This window comes from Bos indicus x Bos taurus, chromosome 6, assembly GCF_003369695.1.
Source record: "Bos indicus x Bos taurus breed Angus x Brahman F1 hybrid chromosome 6, Bos_hybrid_MaternalHap_v2.0, whole genome shotgun sequence".
NCBI classification, from domain to species: domain Eukaryota; kingdom Metazoa; phylum Chordata; class Mammalia; order Artiodactyla; family Bovidae; genus Bos; species Bos indicus x Bos taurus.
The window spans coordinates 16673599-16690831 of NC_040081.1; the positions used below are offsets into that span (position 1 = coordinate 16673599).

A 17233-nucleotide genomic window follows, 5' to 3' on the forward strand; every position below is an offset into this window, starting at 1 on the left:
GGACAGAAGAGCCTGGTGGGCTGCAGTCCATGGGGTAGCTCAGAGTCGGACACGACTGAGCAACTTCCCTTTCACTTTTCACTTTCATGCACTGGAGAAGGAAATGGCAACCCACTCCAGTATTCTTGCCTGGAGAATCCCAGGGACAGGGGAGCCTGGTGGGCTGCTGTCTATGGGGTCGCACAGAGTCGTACACGACTGAAGCGACTTAGCAGCAGCAGCAGCAGCAGCAGCTGGGTTTCACCCGCTCCAGTGTTCTTGCCTGGAGAATCCCAGGGACGGGGGAGCCTGGTGGGCTGCCATCTCAGGGGTCACACAGAGTCGGACACGACTGAAGCGACTTAGCAGCAGCAGCAGCAGCAGCAGCTGGGTTTCACCCGCTCCAGTGTTCTTGCCTGGAGAATCCCAGGGACAGGGGAGCCTGGTGGGCTGCTGTCTATGGGGTCGCACAGAGTCGTACACGACTGAAGCGACTTAGCAGCAGCAGCAGCAGCAGGATCCTTCAGGACTTGACCCAGGTCTCAGCAAAAAGTCAGTCCAGACTGTTGAAAACCCTGTGGAGTTTCTTCTTCTCTCACATATGACTTTACATTATTCCTTAACCCTAAACTATTTTGTTCATGTGGATCTTATCTTACTAGAGCACTGGCCCTCGGAGGGCAGTGACCACGATCATCGTTCCCAGATCTATAAATGTAGCAAAAACTGTAATACCTGCATGTCTTATACCGTGACGAGGACTTTTTATTTTAAATTATGAAACCAGTACTATAATTTTCTCCATTTTATAGAGGAAACTGAAGCTTTCAGAACTTAACTAATTTTCCCCAAAACACAGACCTGGTAAGTAATAGAGCCAAGATTAAAGTAGAGAATGTCAAATTACAAAACCTGGTGCTTAGTCATTTTGCCATGCTTCTTCCTAGTAGATCTTAAAAAGTCACTGCAGAGTGAAGACTATGCCAGTGCCTGTGGTGAGGCTTAAGGATGGCCCTTATCAATTCCCTTTAAAGGTCTTTCTGTTTACCAACGTAGGTGTCTGACAGGCATTTACCAAACCATTTCCTCGTCTATAAAAATGCGGATGAAAATGCAAACACTGTATAGTTGTTTCGATTATTAAATGAGATAATCCATGCTGAAGTTAATACAATGCTGAGTATGTAGTAAATAAATAGTCACTTTCTACTTTCTTTGGTTTTATTCACTTCACTCATTAATCTACAGGGACCGGTTGGGGGAAGATGGGTCACCATTTACTTATTTTGTGATTTGTGACAGGGTGAACGTGGGGAGGCAGGGCCTCCTGGACGAGGGGATCGAGGGGAGCCCGGAGCCCCTGGACCAAAGGTCAGTTATTCTCACACTGGAAAACAACAGTCTCAGTTTGGAAATGTATACCACTTACTTTTAGAACATGCAACTAAAATAAAATTATTCAAGGGGTATTAAAACAGCCCAAAATCACAAATAATTCATTGAAATGCATACCAATTTGTTATTTTCTAAAAGGGGTTTTACAATTCAACTTTTCCAGTTTACTCCGTTCCATTCAGTCAACAAATTTAATAACACATCAAAATGTCAATGGGGAGGGACTGTCACACTAACACATTACCACTCAAGGCATATTAAAACCTACTGAGTCTGGTGATTAGGACTCTGCACTTTCACTGCAGAGGGCACAGGTTCAACCCCTAATCAGGGAACTAAGATCTCACAAGCTGATCGGCCTGGCCAAAAACAAAAAAAAATCCCTGCATTTAAAAATATATATATATAACAAAAATAAACAAGCAAACAAAAACCTACTGAGGAAAATGTGGATCCAGACCATTAGTTTCCATGGTAACTTGATGGTAAGTAACACCTTGAAAATATGAGAACTAAGGATTTATTTGACTGTTCACTTTATTCCTCTAAGCTTCCTGCAAACTGATATGGTAACACTTTATTTTAATAACCCATCCTAGAGACATGGGAAATGACTTCCTCTTTGATGAAATTTATAAGCAAACACTTTTGAGACTACTGAGAATTATCTGCAGAACTCTTCCCATCCACCAATGGGTGGTCAGACTTTAGAATTATAATGACGCGAAGGTTGGTGAAGAGCCCAGGGAGTGAACTAATGATGTGCTGATAATGCTTATGTTCAGTGTTGTAACAGTTTACATTATAGACAGCCATCTATTAAAGCAGTTAAAATAAAGTGTTTCCATTTTTCTTCATTATTCTGAGTCACTGCTAATTTCTTTTTCCTATTGTTGTCTCCCTCTATTATTTTCTCTTTTCCATCTTTATATTCTTCTATAATAGGGGAAACAAGGTGAATCAGGAACTAGAGGCCCGAAAGGGTCAAAGGTCAGTACCCGGGTAACCATTTTAACATAACATGAGGCCATCAAGAGCTGTGCTTCTCACCTTTTCCACAGGAAAGTCATGTTTTGGACTAGACTCTTTCACACACTGGCATTGCAGTAATTTCACCCTTATGATGATATCCTGGTTTGTTTCATCTTGTTTTTGTGTTCTTGTGCTTCAGACCATTCTTTAAGAGAAAATGTACTTCCTGTTTCATAAATATAGCTTATTTGGAAAAAATTAAGTACTTAGTTTACATTATGTGCAATATAATATTTTTTTATTTCCTGGCTGTCTTTGTGATAAATGTTCAACTACAGTTTGCTTTTAAGTCAGTTGACTCCCTCCATTGCATTAAAACTTCACCACCAATGGAAATTCTCTCCTTTATCATGTTCTTATAGAACCTGCAATAATCTGTATACTATTAGCAGAATCATGTTATTTGAGATTCTATTAATGACTAGCATGGGAAATGGGGAAAACAGAAAACAGATATTAGTAATTCTGCATTCAAGCAAATTTAATTATTATGGTCCATGTTACTAGCATACTGTGGATAGAAAAAATCATAATCCTTTTTACTGCTTATCTTCACTGGTCCTTATCCAGTTTATAAGGATATGGAGAAAGATACAGAAAAATGCTTTGAATTCTGTTTAGGAAAAGGGCTCTATAAATTTTAGGCTATTTGAAAGAACTCTCAGTTCTACACAGGTTCAAATCTCTCCTCCAAATTTTCTGTTGAGATTTCCGAGACTTTCTGAAGTATTCTTAGTGATATATTTTGGAGTTTGAGGCGTAGGTGATTCCTAGTGTCTGTCCAGGGAGGGGGGTGAGGTGGCAAAAACACTATAAATGGACATTTAAAGACTTGACTTTACACTGGAAAAAAGAGAGAGAGCCAGGTTTGCCCAGCTCTTGACCTTCAACCTGGCCACCCTGGTCTAACAGGCTGCTGTCCTCTTGAGCACTTCCTAAGTAGAAAAGTTTTCCTTAGATCCTTATCATCAGAGGGAGACCCAGCTGGGGACCTTTCCCTCCTAAATCTCCCAACACTGAGCTCCCCGTTGATCTCTCTTCCTTCCTTGTCCTGATTGTCTACACTTTTTCTTCTTAGAGAACAGACAACCTATTAATTGGTTGCCTCTTTTCCCCCTTGCACCAAATCTCTTCATATAAAGGCAAGAACATGGCTCAATCTGAGAGATAAAAGCCTAACTTTGGGTGTCATAGAAGCCACTTGCTTTGCCTTTGAAGATCCCTAATAAACAAGTTACTGTATGTGTTGTCGTTTCAAGATACTCTGTCATCTGAAGGGGGAAATTTAATTCACTTCAAGGGGCATCTTAGAGAAGAGTTTGCCATGTTAGGAGTTATTGTATTTCAAGTTGCTATTTTACATTTCAAAAGTTCATATTAAAGGTGCCACTGAATGATAGTAAATCCTTGGATTTAAATCCTTGGATTAAATACTTGGATATCAAATCCTTGGATTTGAGATATTTGGGGACTCTTGGCCTCACTACTAACTAACTAGGTTCTTTTTCTCTTTTTACCGGGGAAAGGGCGATCGTGGAGACAAGGGGGACTCTGGAGCCCTGGGACCAAGGGTGAGTGTGTCTCGTCTACAGCTTTGGCCTCCAACGAGCCTAGATTTGAAGTATGTGTCTATGTGGCTTTTCACAAGGCACTTGGATTAATCATACCCAATAATAGCACAGGAGGTAGACCACTGTGATTATTCCTGCTACCACTCCCTTTCTTCCTATTTTTTAGTGTAGTCACTGGGAGCACTGAGTCTGTAAATTTGGACACATAAGATAGGCTTCACAAGAAGAAGTGAAGAACTCTGCTTTCCCTCTGCTAAATGAGCAGTCGCAAACCCACAGCTATCTAACAGTAGAACTTTCCACTTTTCAAGTAACTCAATAGTAAAGAAAGAAATAGTCTAAATTTTCAGAACCTTTTTAAAACACAGAGAATTAGGACGTAACTAATGGAAATTCAGTGGCAGAGATACTGAGTAGGGTAGACGTCTTAAAAATATTTGTTCCCTCCATATATATATATATATATTCAAATATATATATGCATGCATATTTATTCCCTGTTTGATTCAATTTTAATGGAGTTCTATTCCTGTTGGAAAAGCAAGCATTTCCTGTAGTTCTATCTTCTTAAAGAATGTTCTATCTTCTTAAAGAATGAGGAAGCAATCTTTGTGGTATGGATGTGGAGAAAGATGTCAGGGGTTGCTTTAATAAATATGGATAAAGCCAGCAAGATTTTGTCAGTCAAATCAGATTAGCCTACAAATAATAATTTTCAGGGAGCAGTTTTTGATATTGAATCTTTTTTCTTTTTTATCTGAATTAATATCTTTAACATACCACAGGCAGGAAGTTGGAAGTAGTTTGCCTGCTTTGAAATAAGGACAAACTTTGAACATGGTTTATTTATTTTAACATGGATTTGGGCCTCAGTCGAGAATTGATGGTCAGAGAGAGTGTGCGTGCTGCTCTTTCTGTTTCTGCCACCGTCCCTTCTCCATCCTAGCCTAATGTTCTCTTGGTTTAGGTCAGAGAGAGCGTGCGTGTTGCTCTTTCTGTTTCTGCCACCGTCCCTTCTCCATCCTAGCCTAATGTTCTCTTGGTTTAGGTCAGAGAGAGCGTGCGTGTTGCTCTTTCTGTTTCTGCCACCGTCCCTTCTCCATCCTAGCCTAATGTTCTCTTGGTTTATTTTTCCATAGGGTCCACCTGGTCAAAAGGGAGATGCAGGAGCCACCGAGATCATAGACTACAATGGCAACCTCCACGAAGCCTTGCAGGCAAGTGACTGCTCCCCATCCTGACACAGACAGGGACCCCGCTGAGACCTGGAGTGTGTGGAAATATCACCTTCCACCCGCCTCAGCTCTCAGAGGGCTCTACCTCTCAAAGCACACCTTTTCCCTCATCTTTTGAACCCAGCTTCTTCTCCCTGGCCAAGTTTACCCTCTTTATTTCCTAGTGTTTTTCAATCCTTCCTTTTATTTTCCTTCTTCCTCCAGATATATTTAGCTTTATCTGGTTTAACGTATATTGGTTTTGCAAATCTTCGTCTCCTTTCTTGAAAAGTGAACTTAACAAAACCATTAAGAGCCCTGTGGCTCTGGAGTTGGAGCTGCCTGGGTTCAGATCTCTTGCTTACTAAGTGCATGAGCTAGAGCAAGTTATTTAGTTCTCTGTGAAATGAGGACAATAATAGCATCTGCCTCAAAGCATAAATAGGGCTGTTGTGAGAAGTACATGGCTAAATACTTGGAAACGTGCCTGGCACATGAGGCCTCTATCATTGCTTCTTAATACTGCTACTGTTCAATTCTTTTTCTTCCATCAAGTAAAAACACATAGAGGGTAGTCAAGAGGGTTACTCTTCTGATTTTCCTAAATTATCACTATTTTGATGACCCCAATCTACTCAAAACCCTCAGTGACCCCCTTGCCTACTCTATCAAGTCTAAGCATCTCTATCTGATGTTTAAGCCCCATAACCCTGTCTTTTCTATACAGATTTTTTTATTTCTCCACAACATAGTTATCATATCTATAAAAATTGCTCCTTTTTTTCCTGGTTCATCTTTTCCTTTCATTCATCTCTAAATCCTCTTCAACAGTTCACTTGCCACCCAGACAAGTTCCTCCTCTGAATCCTTTTAAATATTAGCAGTCAGGACCAAGTAGTTTAACATTTAATTATTCTCCCAAATCCCCTGATTTACTTTAGTCTTGCCTCTTACCAAATTGTAAATTACTTGTTGACAGAAAACTTGTTGTATGGTTATTTTGACTCCTGCAATGTGTCCAACCCAGGTCTGGGAATGTAAATATTAAATAAAGTTATTGGTTGTATTAGTGATTACACTTAGTTCATATGCACAACCCATTTCTCTGCTCGAAGGTCAAATTAGTTGTTTTAAATGTTTTTCCATTTTGTACTTGCTTGAATTTTTTCCCTCTATATGATTTCACTAGCATTACCAAATTATGGTAGATCTACAACACTTCTATGGATCCTTTGTTACAACTGTCATTTTTAACTAATAAAGCATTTATTACATAGTTTTTACAGAATCTATCTTCAGCTTAGCCTATTTTTCATTCTTTTTCTTCTTCTGGTAAAGCACAAAGAAAAGCATGCTTACTGCTTGGAGAAACATCCCTTGGGCAGTGTGTTCAGTCAACAGCTTGCATGAGTGTTCCTCAGCACAAGTGGATTAGACTCAAGCAGTAGATTCTGGGCTCCTGTCAAGTTCTAGAACATGCTTTCTAAATTCTCCCCTGTTCCCCAGAAGTTGCTGTCTGCATGTATAAAGAAAGAAAAAAACAGAAAGTTTTGGTTACCTACTATGTTGTCAGAGTTCTTACTTATAAAATGTAGGGACACATTTTCAACTTTGTGAACAATATTGTCAATTTCCCTTGAACTGCTTCCAGTGGCACCGTGATTCTTTTAACTGCCTTTAAGAGGTATCCATTCTCTTATCTTTCAAGATATACTCCAATATTTTTGGCCATGGCCATTTTATGGAAAAATTGTGGAAGAGTTTTAAAGCCTTTACATGAACAAGAGCTTGGCATGAAGCAAACTACCCTTAGTCTAAAACCAAAATCTGCTTTGATTTCTCCTCTATTATTAACTAGGTGTGTCCCTTTGGGGAAATCACAAAATGTCTATATTTTATTGATCTGATCGTTAAATGAGAATGTTTCTAAATGGATCTTTTATGCTTAGAGTTTTTTTTAGGAGCTGAATATTCTTTGTTGATGTGCCTGAATACACTGTACTTTTTTAAAAAATCTAACACCTACATCTTGATATGAAACAAGAAATGTGCACTCACTTTCTTTTTTTACCTTCAGTTCTATTTGACTATAAACCAGTCACTATCCATCACAACCAACTAGTTCATGTTTATGTCTCAATCTTCACTCAGTCAGTTCAGTCTCTCAGTTGTGTCTGACTCTGTCACCCCACGGACTGCAGCACACCAGGCTTTCCTGTCCATCACCAATTCCTGGAGCTTTCTCAAACTCATGATCATCAAGTTGGTGATGCCATCCAACCCTCTCATCCTCTGTCGCCCCATTCTCCTCCTGCCTTCAATCTTGCCCAGCACCAGGGTCTTTTCCAATGAGTCAGTTCTTTACACCAGGTGGCCAAAGTATTGGAGCTTCAGCTTCAGCATCAGTCCTTCCAATGAACTTTCAAGACTGATTTCGTTTAGTTTTAACTGGTTTGATCTCCTTGCAGTGCAAGGGACTCTAAAGAGTCTTCTCCAATACCACAGTTCAAAAGCATCAATTCTTTAGCACTCAGCCTTCTTTATGGTCCAACTTTCTCATCCATACATAACTACTGGAAAAACCATAGCTTTGACTATATGGACCTTTGTTGGCAAAATAATGTCTGCTTTTTAATATACTGTCTAGGTTGGTCTCAACCTTAAGATTTATTATTCTTATGGAGTTATTTAGGCAACTAAGCATTGTGCTTGTAAATAACTTATTGTTATTTTTTCACTTCAAAACTATGTCTTTGTTTTCCCAATATAGTACTCTAGCAGATTGAGTACTTAATAAATAAATTAAATAGCCATTAGATTGAGAGGAAGTAATAGACACTTGTTCTTCTAGTTCTCTAACCAGTGATGGATAGTCACAGTTTTGCAAATTCTATGTCACTATCGCCTCCTCTTTAAAAAAAGGCCTGCAAAAAAAAAAAAAAATCTAGAGTAATTAGATAAATAAGAGCATATTATAGTTATAAAATATCACCCTAGAAATATAAAATTTTAATGTTGCCTCTATTGAAAATTGTTACAGGCATACCTCCTTTTATTGTGCTTCACTTTATTGCACTTTGAAGATACTGCTTTTTTTTTTTTTTACAAATTGAAAGTTTATGGCAACTCTGTGCCAAGCAAGTCTATTGGCTCCATTTTTCCAACAGGATTTACTCACTACATGTTTTTCTGCCACATTTTGGTAATTCTCACAATATTGCAAATTTGTTGATTTTGATTTTATTTGTTATGGTGATCTGCGATTGTTTTTCCTCGCCCTGCTACGTGGCTTGCAGAATCTTAGTTCCCTGACCGGATCAAACCCCAGCCCACTGGACCACCAGGGAATTCCTTGTGATCCGTGATCTTTGATGTTACGGTTGCAAAAAGATTAAGACTCTCTGAAAGTTCAGATGATAGTTAGCATTTTTTAGTGTAAAAGTATTTTTATTGAAGTATAATTAATGTACAATATTACATATGTTACAGGTAAACAATACACTGATTTTTCATTTTTAAAGGTTATGGTTATTATAAAATATTGGCCATGGTACAATATATCCTTGAGCTATAAAGTATTTTTCAATTAGGGTATGTACATTGTTCTTTAGACATAATGCTATTGCACACTTAATAGGCCACATTACAGTTTAAACATAACTTTACTTACACTGGGAAATCAAAAATTTGTATGACTTGCTTTATTGCAATATTCACTTTATTTCAGTGGTGTGAAACCCTAACCTGCAATATCTCCAAGGTATGCCTATATTTACATGGACATTTGTCATAAGTCATTTATTTTTTTTTTAAGGTGGTTATGTTTCCACAATTAGCAGCAAAACCTTTTCATTTAAAAGCTCTTAAAAGCTCTAACTGAAGCTTTTAAAATTTCTCAACACCATATAAACTAAACCTGTTCTCTAGGGTAAATCAGAGGTGATTTTAAGCTTGCTTCATTATAAGCCATGAAAGAAAATAACCTTTAATCTTAAAGCGATTCACATTAGCATCTAAGAGAATAAATTACCGAGCATCCTTCTAGCCGTCAACCAATTTACAGCTTTTCTATCTCATGCCTTCCATTTCACATCACAACTCAGTAGAGAATGACATGGCTTTCTCCATCACTACCCAAAATTCTGGTTTTCAAATCATTACTGAAGTTCAGCAGAGAACCCTGCTGAGTTTATGTTGTGTTAACTTAGAGGAACCACATACAAGAAATCCAAAGTGAGCCAACATATTTGCGAAGTCCCTGAGTGTCTACACACTGGTTCTTCAGGATGGCAGTAACATTATGGTTTTGAGAAGTTGGCTTAGTTTTCTGTCATTTATTCTTCTGTTGAATGGGTGGAAACTACCCTGTATAATTTTTAGGTCTCACAAATATAGTTATTTAACAAAGTCATTTAAGCCCCATCTGTTCAATAGTTGAGGTTCCAATAATATAATATTCTTTTATTTATGCAATTCATTATAAAACATGTTGTTATCCCTAAATTAAAAGAAAAAGACAAACTAGTTTTGCATTTAGGTGGAAAATGAAACATGTATGGCACAGATTGGAAAACTTTGGAGAGTTCAAATTTTAAGCTACTCCCCTTTCTAAGCTTTTCTGGATTTGCTTTCTAGTTAAAAAAAAGAATTTTTAGTTGGAAGGCTATGGCAAGGAAATTATTTCTGCTCAGTAATTTTCTAATAGCCTTTTAAAAATGACTCATCTATATACGGGAGCTAAGAAGTAGCTTTCTCATAACCATAAATTCAACTCTTGGCCTAGGTAAATCCTTTAAGTATAAAATAAGTGGTGTCTTATGTTAACATATATATGATGGTATAAAAATCTGGACCTTGATTTTTTTTATAACTTTGCCCCCAGTTTGTGGCCATTTTGCCCTTTACCTTAGAAGCAAACCTTACTGGGTTGTTTTTTCCTACCCTGTTCTCTCTGAAGCTGTAAGGACTATGACTGATTTTACCATAGAATACAAACTTGCACCATCTCTATGTGTGCATAAATACATTGTTTCTAAGATATGATGACACTATATCACTAAAAACTCAAGTGTCTGAACTGAGATAGATAGATAATGTTAAAATTATTTTTTACAACACAATAAAAACAGCACCTTGAATTAGATAATGGAATGGAGTAGTGCTTGGTGATGGACAGGGAGGCCTGGCGTGCTGCAGTCCATGGGGTCACAAAGAGTCAGACAGAACTGAGCAACTGAGTGACTGAACTGAACTGAACTGATGGAGTAGTGGAAGACAAAGGGATGGAGTTAAACTGATATTCACAAGGTCACACGTAACTGGACAGTGTTTTTTTCTAGGACCAGAGCTCCTAATAGAAAATGTTCTCCCCTCTAAAATCCCATAAAGTGGCACAGACCTTCAGCGGGCAATAAGCCTGAGCACTGTCCATGCTCCGCAACAAGAGAAGCCACCGCAACGAGAAGCCACCACTAGCGTGTAGCCCCAGGTTGCTGCAACTAGAGAAAGCCTGTGCACCGCAGTGAAGACCAAGCTCAGTCAAAAATAAATAATTTTTAAGAAAAAAAGCTTTTTTAAATCAGCAAAAAAAGAAAAGTGGTGCAGAAAAGAAAAGAAAAAAGTGCCTTACAGAAGTTTTTGTATAACACTTGGACTAGAAAATCTTAATACAAAAACATTTCATGGATTAGGGATTGGCTGTTTTAGAGATTCACACTTTGAGAGAATGTATTTTGATACAGTATTCAAGCCCTTTAAGAAACAAGGTGAATCCCATGTCAGTTCCTATCTTAGTCTTGTCACACACACACACTTAAGCTAATTATAATACAACAAACAAGATACAAACTAAAAGACAAAAGCATAACTTACACAGTTAGATATTTCATTTTCTCTAATCAAGGTACTCTAGAAATAGAGCTTTTATGAATAGCAGAGTTTCTTAGCTCACAGTTATGCTGACAAACCACAGGGGCATACTATTTTACTTCATAATTTAAGTCAAGTGAATTAAATTTTTGACGTTTTCTTTCTCCTTTATCCATAGGGTTTTAAATAAAATTCTAAAAATTATTTGTAAAAAGAATCTTTACAATCTATGGTATTTGTTCAAAAATAGGATGGTATGTTCTCAGTTTCTTGTCAGTTCTTACCAAAACATAATCCAAAAGTTGATTATTTCAGAAATGTATTACTGTACTTTGGCACTAATTAGGTAACTGTCTTTATCAATACATTTTCTCAACAGAGGATTACCACCTTAACAGTCACGGTAACTCCTATTGCATGATTTCTGTGGTTTGTGACTTTGTATTCAGTGTTGATGCATGCCGGTCATAATGGTACTAATGTAACCATTGTTTTTATCTGATAGTTAATATATTTTCTTATGTCAATAACCTTTTACAACATTTGCCCCAGTTGAATCACTTTGTCTGCTTAGTTAAAAAAAAAAAAAAGTCAAGAAAAAATGTATTGCTATTTTTCTTAAAAGTCTTTGGCCTTATCTCAGTAATACAGCTTTGTTCTTTAGTGTTCGGGAAATTAAAGTGTTTGTGGCGGGTGGGAGAAGTGTTTCTAGAAACAGAGGAAATATTAGGAAGTTAATTCAACCCTGAAAGATGAATGTGGAACAGGGCAGCAATGATTTAACATTGTCTTACAAATCAACTTGAGAGCATTATTTTAACCCAAATATGGTGGGGTGTTTTTTTTTGCATATATTTAGGTAGTTTTTATAATTCTGTAACCAGTGAAATGTTTCCTCTTTGCAAATCAATATTGGAGGATATTTGATTATGATAGAAATTAGGGAAGTGTATAGTGTGCTTATTATTTAAAGCATATATTTTAATACAGATAGTTGCTATCTTTTAAAACTTTGTCTTTTCTGGATTTAGGGTCCCCCTGGACCACCTGGACCTCAAGGACTACAAGGGCCAAAGGTTATTCTTTGTTTTATTTGTTTCCATTTACTACATATGGTGCAGAGAATCCATATTAAATATATGTGCCTTTGAAAATCAGTCTTATGAAATCCTGAAAGAGCTGAGATCAGCAATATTGCTTAAGAGAGCTGAAAATAGAAACTGAGTTCTGGACTAAAGGAAGAGGAATCAGAAAAAAGTAAAAATTAGGAAGGAAGTGAAAGAAATAGAAATGGCATTAAGTTTAGAGGGAGAACACTCAGAAAAACAGAGTATTCAACAAAGGAGAAATACGTTTTACAGAAATGGTAAGTGTAAAGAAACACCTAATGTGGTATATGGAAAAAAGGCAAACGTTTAAATCAAGAAGGATTAAAGGAAGATTTGCTCTGACATTAAAAAAGATCCTTATCTTCAATGCTTTTGTAAAAAAGAACGAGAAAAGCTTCAGCATGACACATTCACAAATGATAATTTTAAAAACAATTTTCAGTCATGTTGACAACACATACTGTATATACATTCAATTGTTCTGCCATTTAAACTTCATCTAATAAAACATACCTGGAGACGGCAATGGCACCCCACTCCAGTCCTCTTGCCTGGAAAATCCCATACCAACTATAAACAGAAGGAATAAAATTACTTGATTATATCAAAAATTTGTTGGTAGCATTAACTTTTTCTCTGCAAACTAAAGCTTATTCAACCATGCTCAATCAGTTAACACATGGCCAGCAATTCTGTCTTTTCAGGACTGAACTACATATGTTGAAATATGACTTTTGTCATTGGGTTTTTTGTAGATGATTCAAGTGGTGTCAAAATCCATCTTTTATTTATGCCTCTTAAGGCAGTTTATTTGCAAAATCTATCACACTCACACGCAAATGCACACATTAGTTTTTGTACTTTTCTCTTTCAAGATACTTAAAAACAGAAAACTAGCACATAGAAACAATTATTTTTTCTATTAGAAAAAGGAATACAGAGTAAAATATTACTAAGGTCCTTGGCTATGTGAGATATATTTAAAACATAGACTCTAATTTCAAACAGATTTCATGTATAACATTAATGTAAGTTTGGGGATTTTTTACTTTTTATTTCTCCACCACATTCTGGTCCCTAAGAGATATAACACAAAAAAATGCTCCAATAATATACAGCCTATATTCCCGGTAAACAAGTTGACCTGGATCCCTTTTCTTTATTTTTTTTTCTAGATTTGAATATTTAATATAATTCACTAAATTTACAAAAATAAATTAAACTTTCAGATTTAATTACACAATTTATTTAAAATATTGATAGTATAGTTTGTAATTTTTGTAATATAGGTTGTTTCAGTTATTTTAGAGACAAGAAACATTTTTTTAAAGAAATAGAACTTAAATAATATGTGCATCTAGAGGTTCCTTGAAGAGATGGTGACAATCATGACATACAGAGTGGTTTATGTCATTCAATTAAAATAGTCTATCTCTTCTTTGATAAAATAAATTCATGATCTGCAATCCCATTGCAGTATTTGATATGGTATGCGAAAGTCATTGGGTCCCTGTTCTTTAATATCTTGGTGAGCTAGACTAGACAATCTAAAAGAAAATCTGCAGATTCCTTTTTTCTCTGTGTAGAGTCAACCAAGGTCAGAGTTCCTTGCTTTATCCCCTCACTTGACTAAGTCTCCAGAAGCAAAATTGTCCTCAATGCTAAATGTGTGCCTTATTCTGTACAAACTTCAAAAAACTTGAAACTTGACTCTTCTTTGTAGCTCAGAGGCCTGCAGAAGCCCAAAAGGACTTGACCCAAAAGAGGCAAGAAGGACTACCTAGCCAAGAAATCTATGTTGTTAAAACCTACATCCCCTGTTTTTTATAATTCAACTGCTATTCATTTAGTAATCATATCAATCAATAATTAATTGGTGGACCTCTATTCCATGATAAGTACTATTACCTAGTAAAGATAGGAGGATATAATAAAGGGTTTCATCAAGGAGCTGTCAGTTCAAGGATGGAGAAAGGAAGGTAAAGGCAGTTATTAGTACATAGAGTAAGTGCATTGGGTAAGAAGCATATAGGAAGTGTGCTCTCTGCCTTGGGGTCAAGATTGACTTGGAACTGAAAGTGAAAGCAACAGAAATTGGCCAAATGAATGTCTAGACAAGTAGGGTGGGGACGGGGTTAGTCATCCTCCTTTACCTCTTACCTGTTAGCCTTCCCACCTTGCTGGTATGCTGGCCCACCTCATACACTGACAATGATCTTGTAATTGGGATCCTGGGTTAGCTGATACAGTCTTTGATGCTTTCCATGAGCTCCCCTTGATAAAGCTGGGATAATTGGAGTGAGATGTGCCTATGAACTGGAGTCAGCAAATGCAGTGTGAGTCAAATATAAAACTCATTCCTGCTCAGGACTCAGAGCCTCAGACTGAATGTGAACCAAGTCAATTAGTATTTCTCCTTTCTTTATCAAACCAGGACTGTTTGACTTCTTATATATCAAATGTGCAAGCTAAGTTGCTTCAGTAGTGTCTGACTCTTTGCAACCCTGTGGACTGTGGCCCTCCAGGTTCCTCTGTTCATGGGATTCTCCAGGCAAGAATACTGGAGTTGAAGAAAAAAATACAAAAAAGAAAATAAAATAACAAAAAAATGAAAAAAAAAAAAATTCGAAAAAAGAAGAAAAAAAAAGAATACTGGGGTGGGTTGCCATGCTCTCCTCCAGGGGATCTTCCCAACGCAGGGGTCGAACCCCCATGTCGTATGTCTCCTGCATTGGCAGGTGGGTTCTTTAGCACTAGCTGCACCTAGGAAGCCCTATACAAATAACTCTTTACAAACTACATTTGGTGGGTGAAGGATAAATAATTCATGAACTGTATTTTTGTTTTAAACATTTGTGAGTCACAGTTTGGAAGGAAAAACGTAGCAACCATTATCCAACCCAGAGTGCTGACAGATATTCAGATTGCATGAGACTAGGGCTTAACCAGTTGCAGCCAACCTCAGCAGACTTGTTTGTGGCAAAATAAACTTTGCCACTACCACAAAGAGCAGGAAATCTAGAATTTAAAGGAAGAAAAAAGTGTTTTTCTTTTTTTCATTTGTTTGTCATGCCTTCCTTTAACATTTGGAAGGATCAAATTTCACACTATGACCAAACAGCTCTTAAAGTTTTTACCAGGGAAAGAAGCTCCAACCATTTCATATTGTGGTTTATATTGTGGTTTATAACATCACCAAACAAGGCTTTCTAGAAAAACAGCCTCAAGTCAGCTTCCTTGGAAATCTGTCTGTAAGGCAAACCATTCACTCACTCCAAAGAACTCGTTTTACAAAGTTTCCATGATGTGGAAATCAGAGATATTTATAATGGGATCTACCTAAATGACCCATTGATATAATATCTTATCTTTCAAAGAATTTGCTTGTTCAGTACGTTTCTTACTGAAAGGTGACTGGACATTTGTTGTTTGAATAAATCTCCAGCATGTTGTTTAAATTTGTTTTTAATGGAACATCTTCAGTTAAGAAAAATAAATCCATGTATTTGAGGTTTGTCAAGGGTTCTAATAAATCATAATATGAATAGTAACTTTAGTTCATTCCTAGCATAGTATAGGAAATTGAATTGATCTCAAAGTAATTTTCTGTGGATTAAGATATTATCTGATTTATGATATCCTTCAGTGAGGCTTATCTGGAAATAGCACATTCACAATCATTATGAATTTGTATTCACTGTTCAAACAATGCCAGGTGAAATATTATAAATGTATGTGGCTTTGCATGTTATTTTTTCTTAAGTTAACTGCTATGGTTTTGCTCTTTTCTCAAATTTGAAAATAAGAGACATCATGCAGATTTTTTAAGGAGAAAAAAATTAATTGAGGCATATAGGTTGTTGCTATAGGATATGCTCTGCCATCAAATGATAGCAATTTTTTTAGCCTGAATCTCATATGAGGGGATAAAATTTTTAAAAATGCTAGATCTTATTTAGCTACAGACAAATATTATTATACATAATATTCAAAAAATGTTATTTCACTTTGTGTAATGATGCGGTATGATGTAATAACATATTCAAGTTAGGATGCATTTGCTGAAAAGTTAAATTGCACTGTTACCAGCTAGCATCATTTTTTGCATCATTTTTAGTGTAGTATGCTACCAATAATAAAGAAGAAGCTAGCCATTAATTTTTGTCTTAACAGGGAGAGCCAGGATCTCCAGGAGTCCCAGGAGTTGATGGAGAGCAGGTAATTTTCAAAGCTTTACACTGTCATTTAAAGCATTTATTATATATATATATATATATATATAATATAAAGCATTTAAACCTTTTTTTATAGGTTTGAAGACATTGTTGATATATAATATTCTCTTTTTTTACCTTCTGTTCTAGAGATGACATTAACTTTAAAAAGCAATTAGTTTTAACTGGACATTGCTTTTCTTTGTAGAAACATGCAAGTTATATGATACCTTAGATTTGTCTTAATAACTCTGATCAATCTACCAATGACATATGAATTTTTATTAGACTTGTAAGATCATTACCAATTTAGTAAGAATTATCTAATTCTTATTAGTGAATACAAATTAATTTAAGATTTAAATCTGTGACTGTAGTTTCTACAAAATTAGATGTTGCTTACACATGTTATTTTGATATTGTTTTATTTTCCCAAATAAAGATTACACCGAATTTTCTAGATCATTAGAAGAGACAGAAACAAGCAGGACACTTGTAGTTTTGTAGAATATGACAGTATCTCTGAGGGTTTCCCCCTAACACAGAGATTGGCAAACATTTTTGATGAAGGACCAGGGAGTAAATGTTTTAGGCTTTACAGACCATATACATTCTCTATCAAATTTTTAAATTTTATTTTAAACATTCAGCCTGTACAAAAACAATTTCTGAGCTGAATTTGGCCCTATGCCATGGTTTGCTCACCCCTGAAAGAAATGAATCTGACAAGGCAAATGTGGACAATATTCAATATTTAGAGAGTCTAAGCACAAGAATTAGTTTCAAGATATCTGATGTTTTCTGGGCTTCCATAATTTACTCAAGAAATGACTAAAATCAAGAAGATCATA

General features: G+C 36.4%; 1 protein-coding gene across 6 annotated transcripts in view; it reads left to right on the forward strand.

The window, feature by feature from the left end:
* COL25A1 (collagen type XXV alpha 1 chain) overlaps positions 1-17233 on the forward strand; it is a 516002-nt gene that overhangs the window by 463934 nt on the left and 34835 nt on the right. For 3 of the 6 annotated variants that reach the window (XM_027543861.1, XM_027543860.1, XM_027543857.1), the window contains exons 20-26: positions 1282-1350; positions 2320-2364; positions 3933-3977; positions 5117-5194; positions 11439-11462; positions 12091-12135; positions 16342-16386. In XM_027543861.1, the coding sequence (XP_027399662.1) occupies positions 1282-1350; positions 2320-2364; positions 3933-3977; positions 5117-5194; positions 11439-11462; positions 12091-12135; positions 16342-16386 (351 nt within the window). The remainder of the gene's footprint in view (positions 1-1281; positions 1351-2319; positions 2365-3932; positions 3978-5116; positions 5195-11438; positions 11463-12090; positions 12136-16341; positions 16387-17233) is intronic. The other 3 variants (XM_027543862.1, XM_027543859.1, XM_027543858.1) reach the window with 1 other exon arrangement.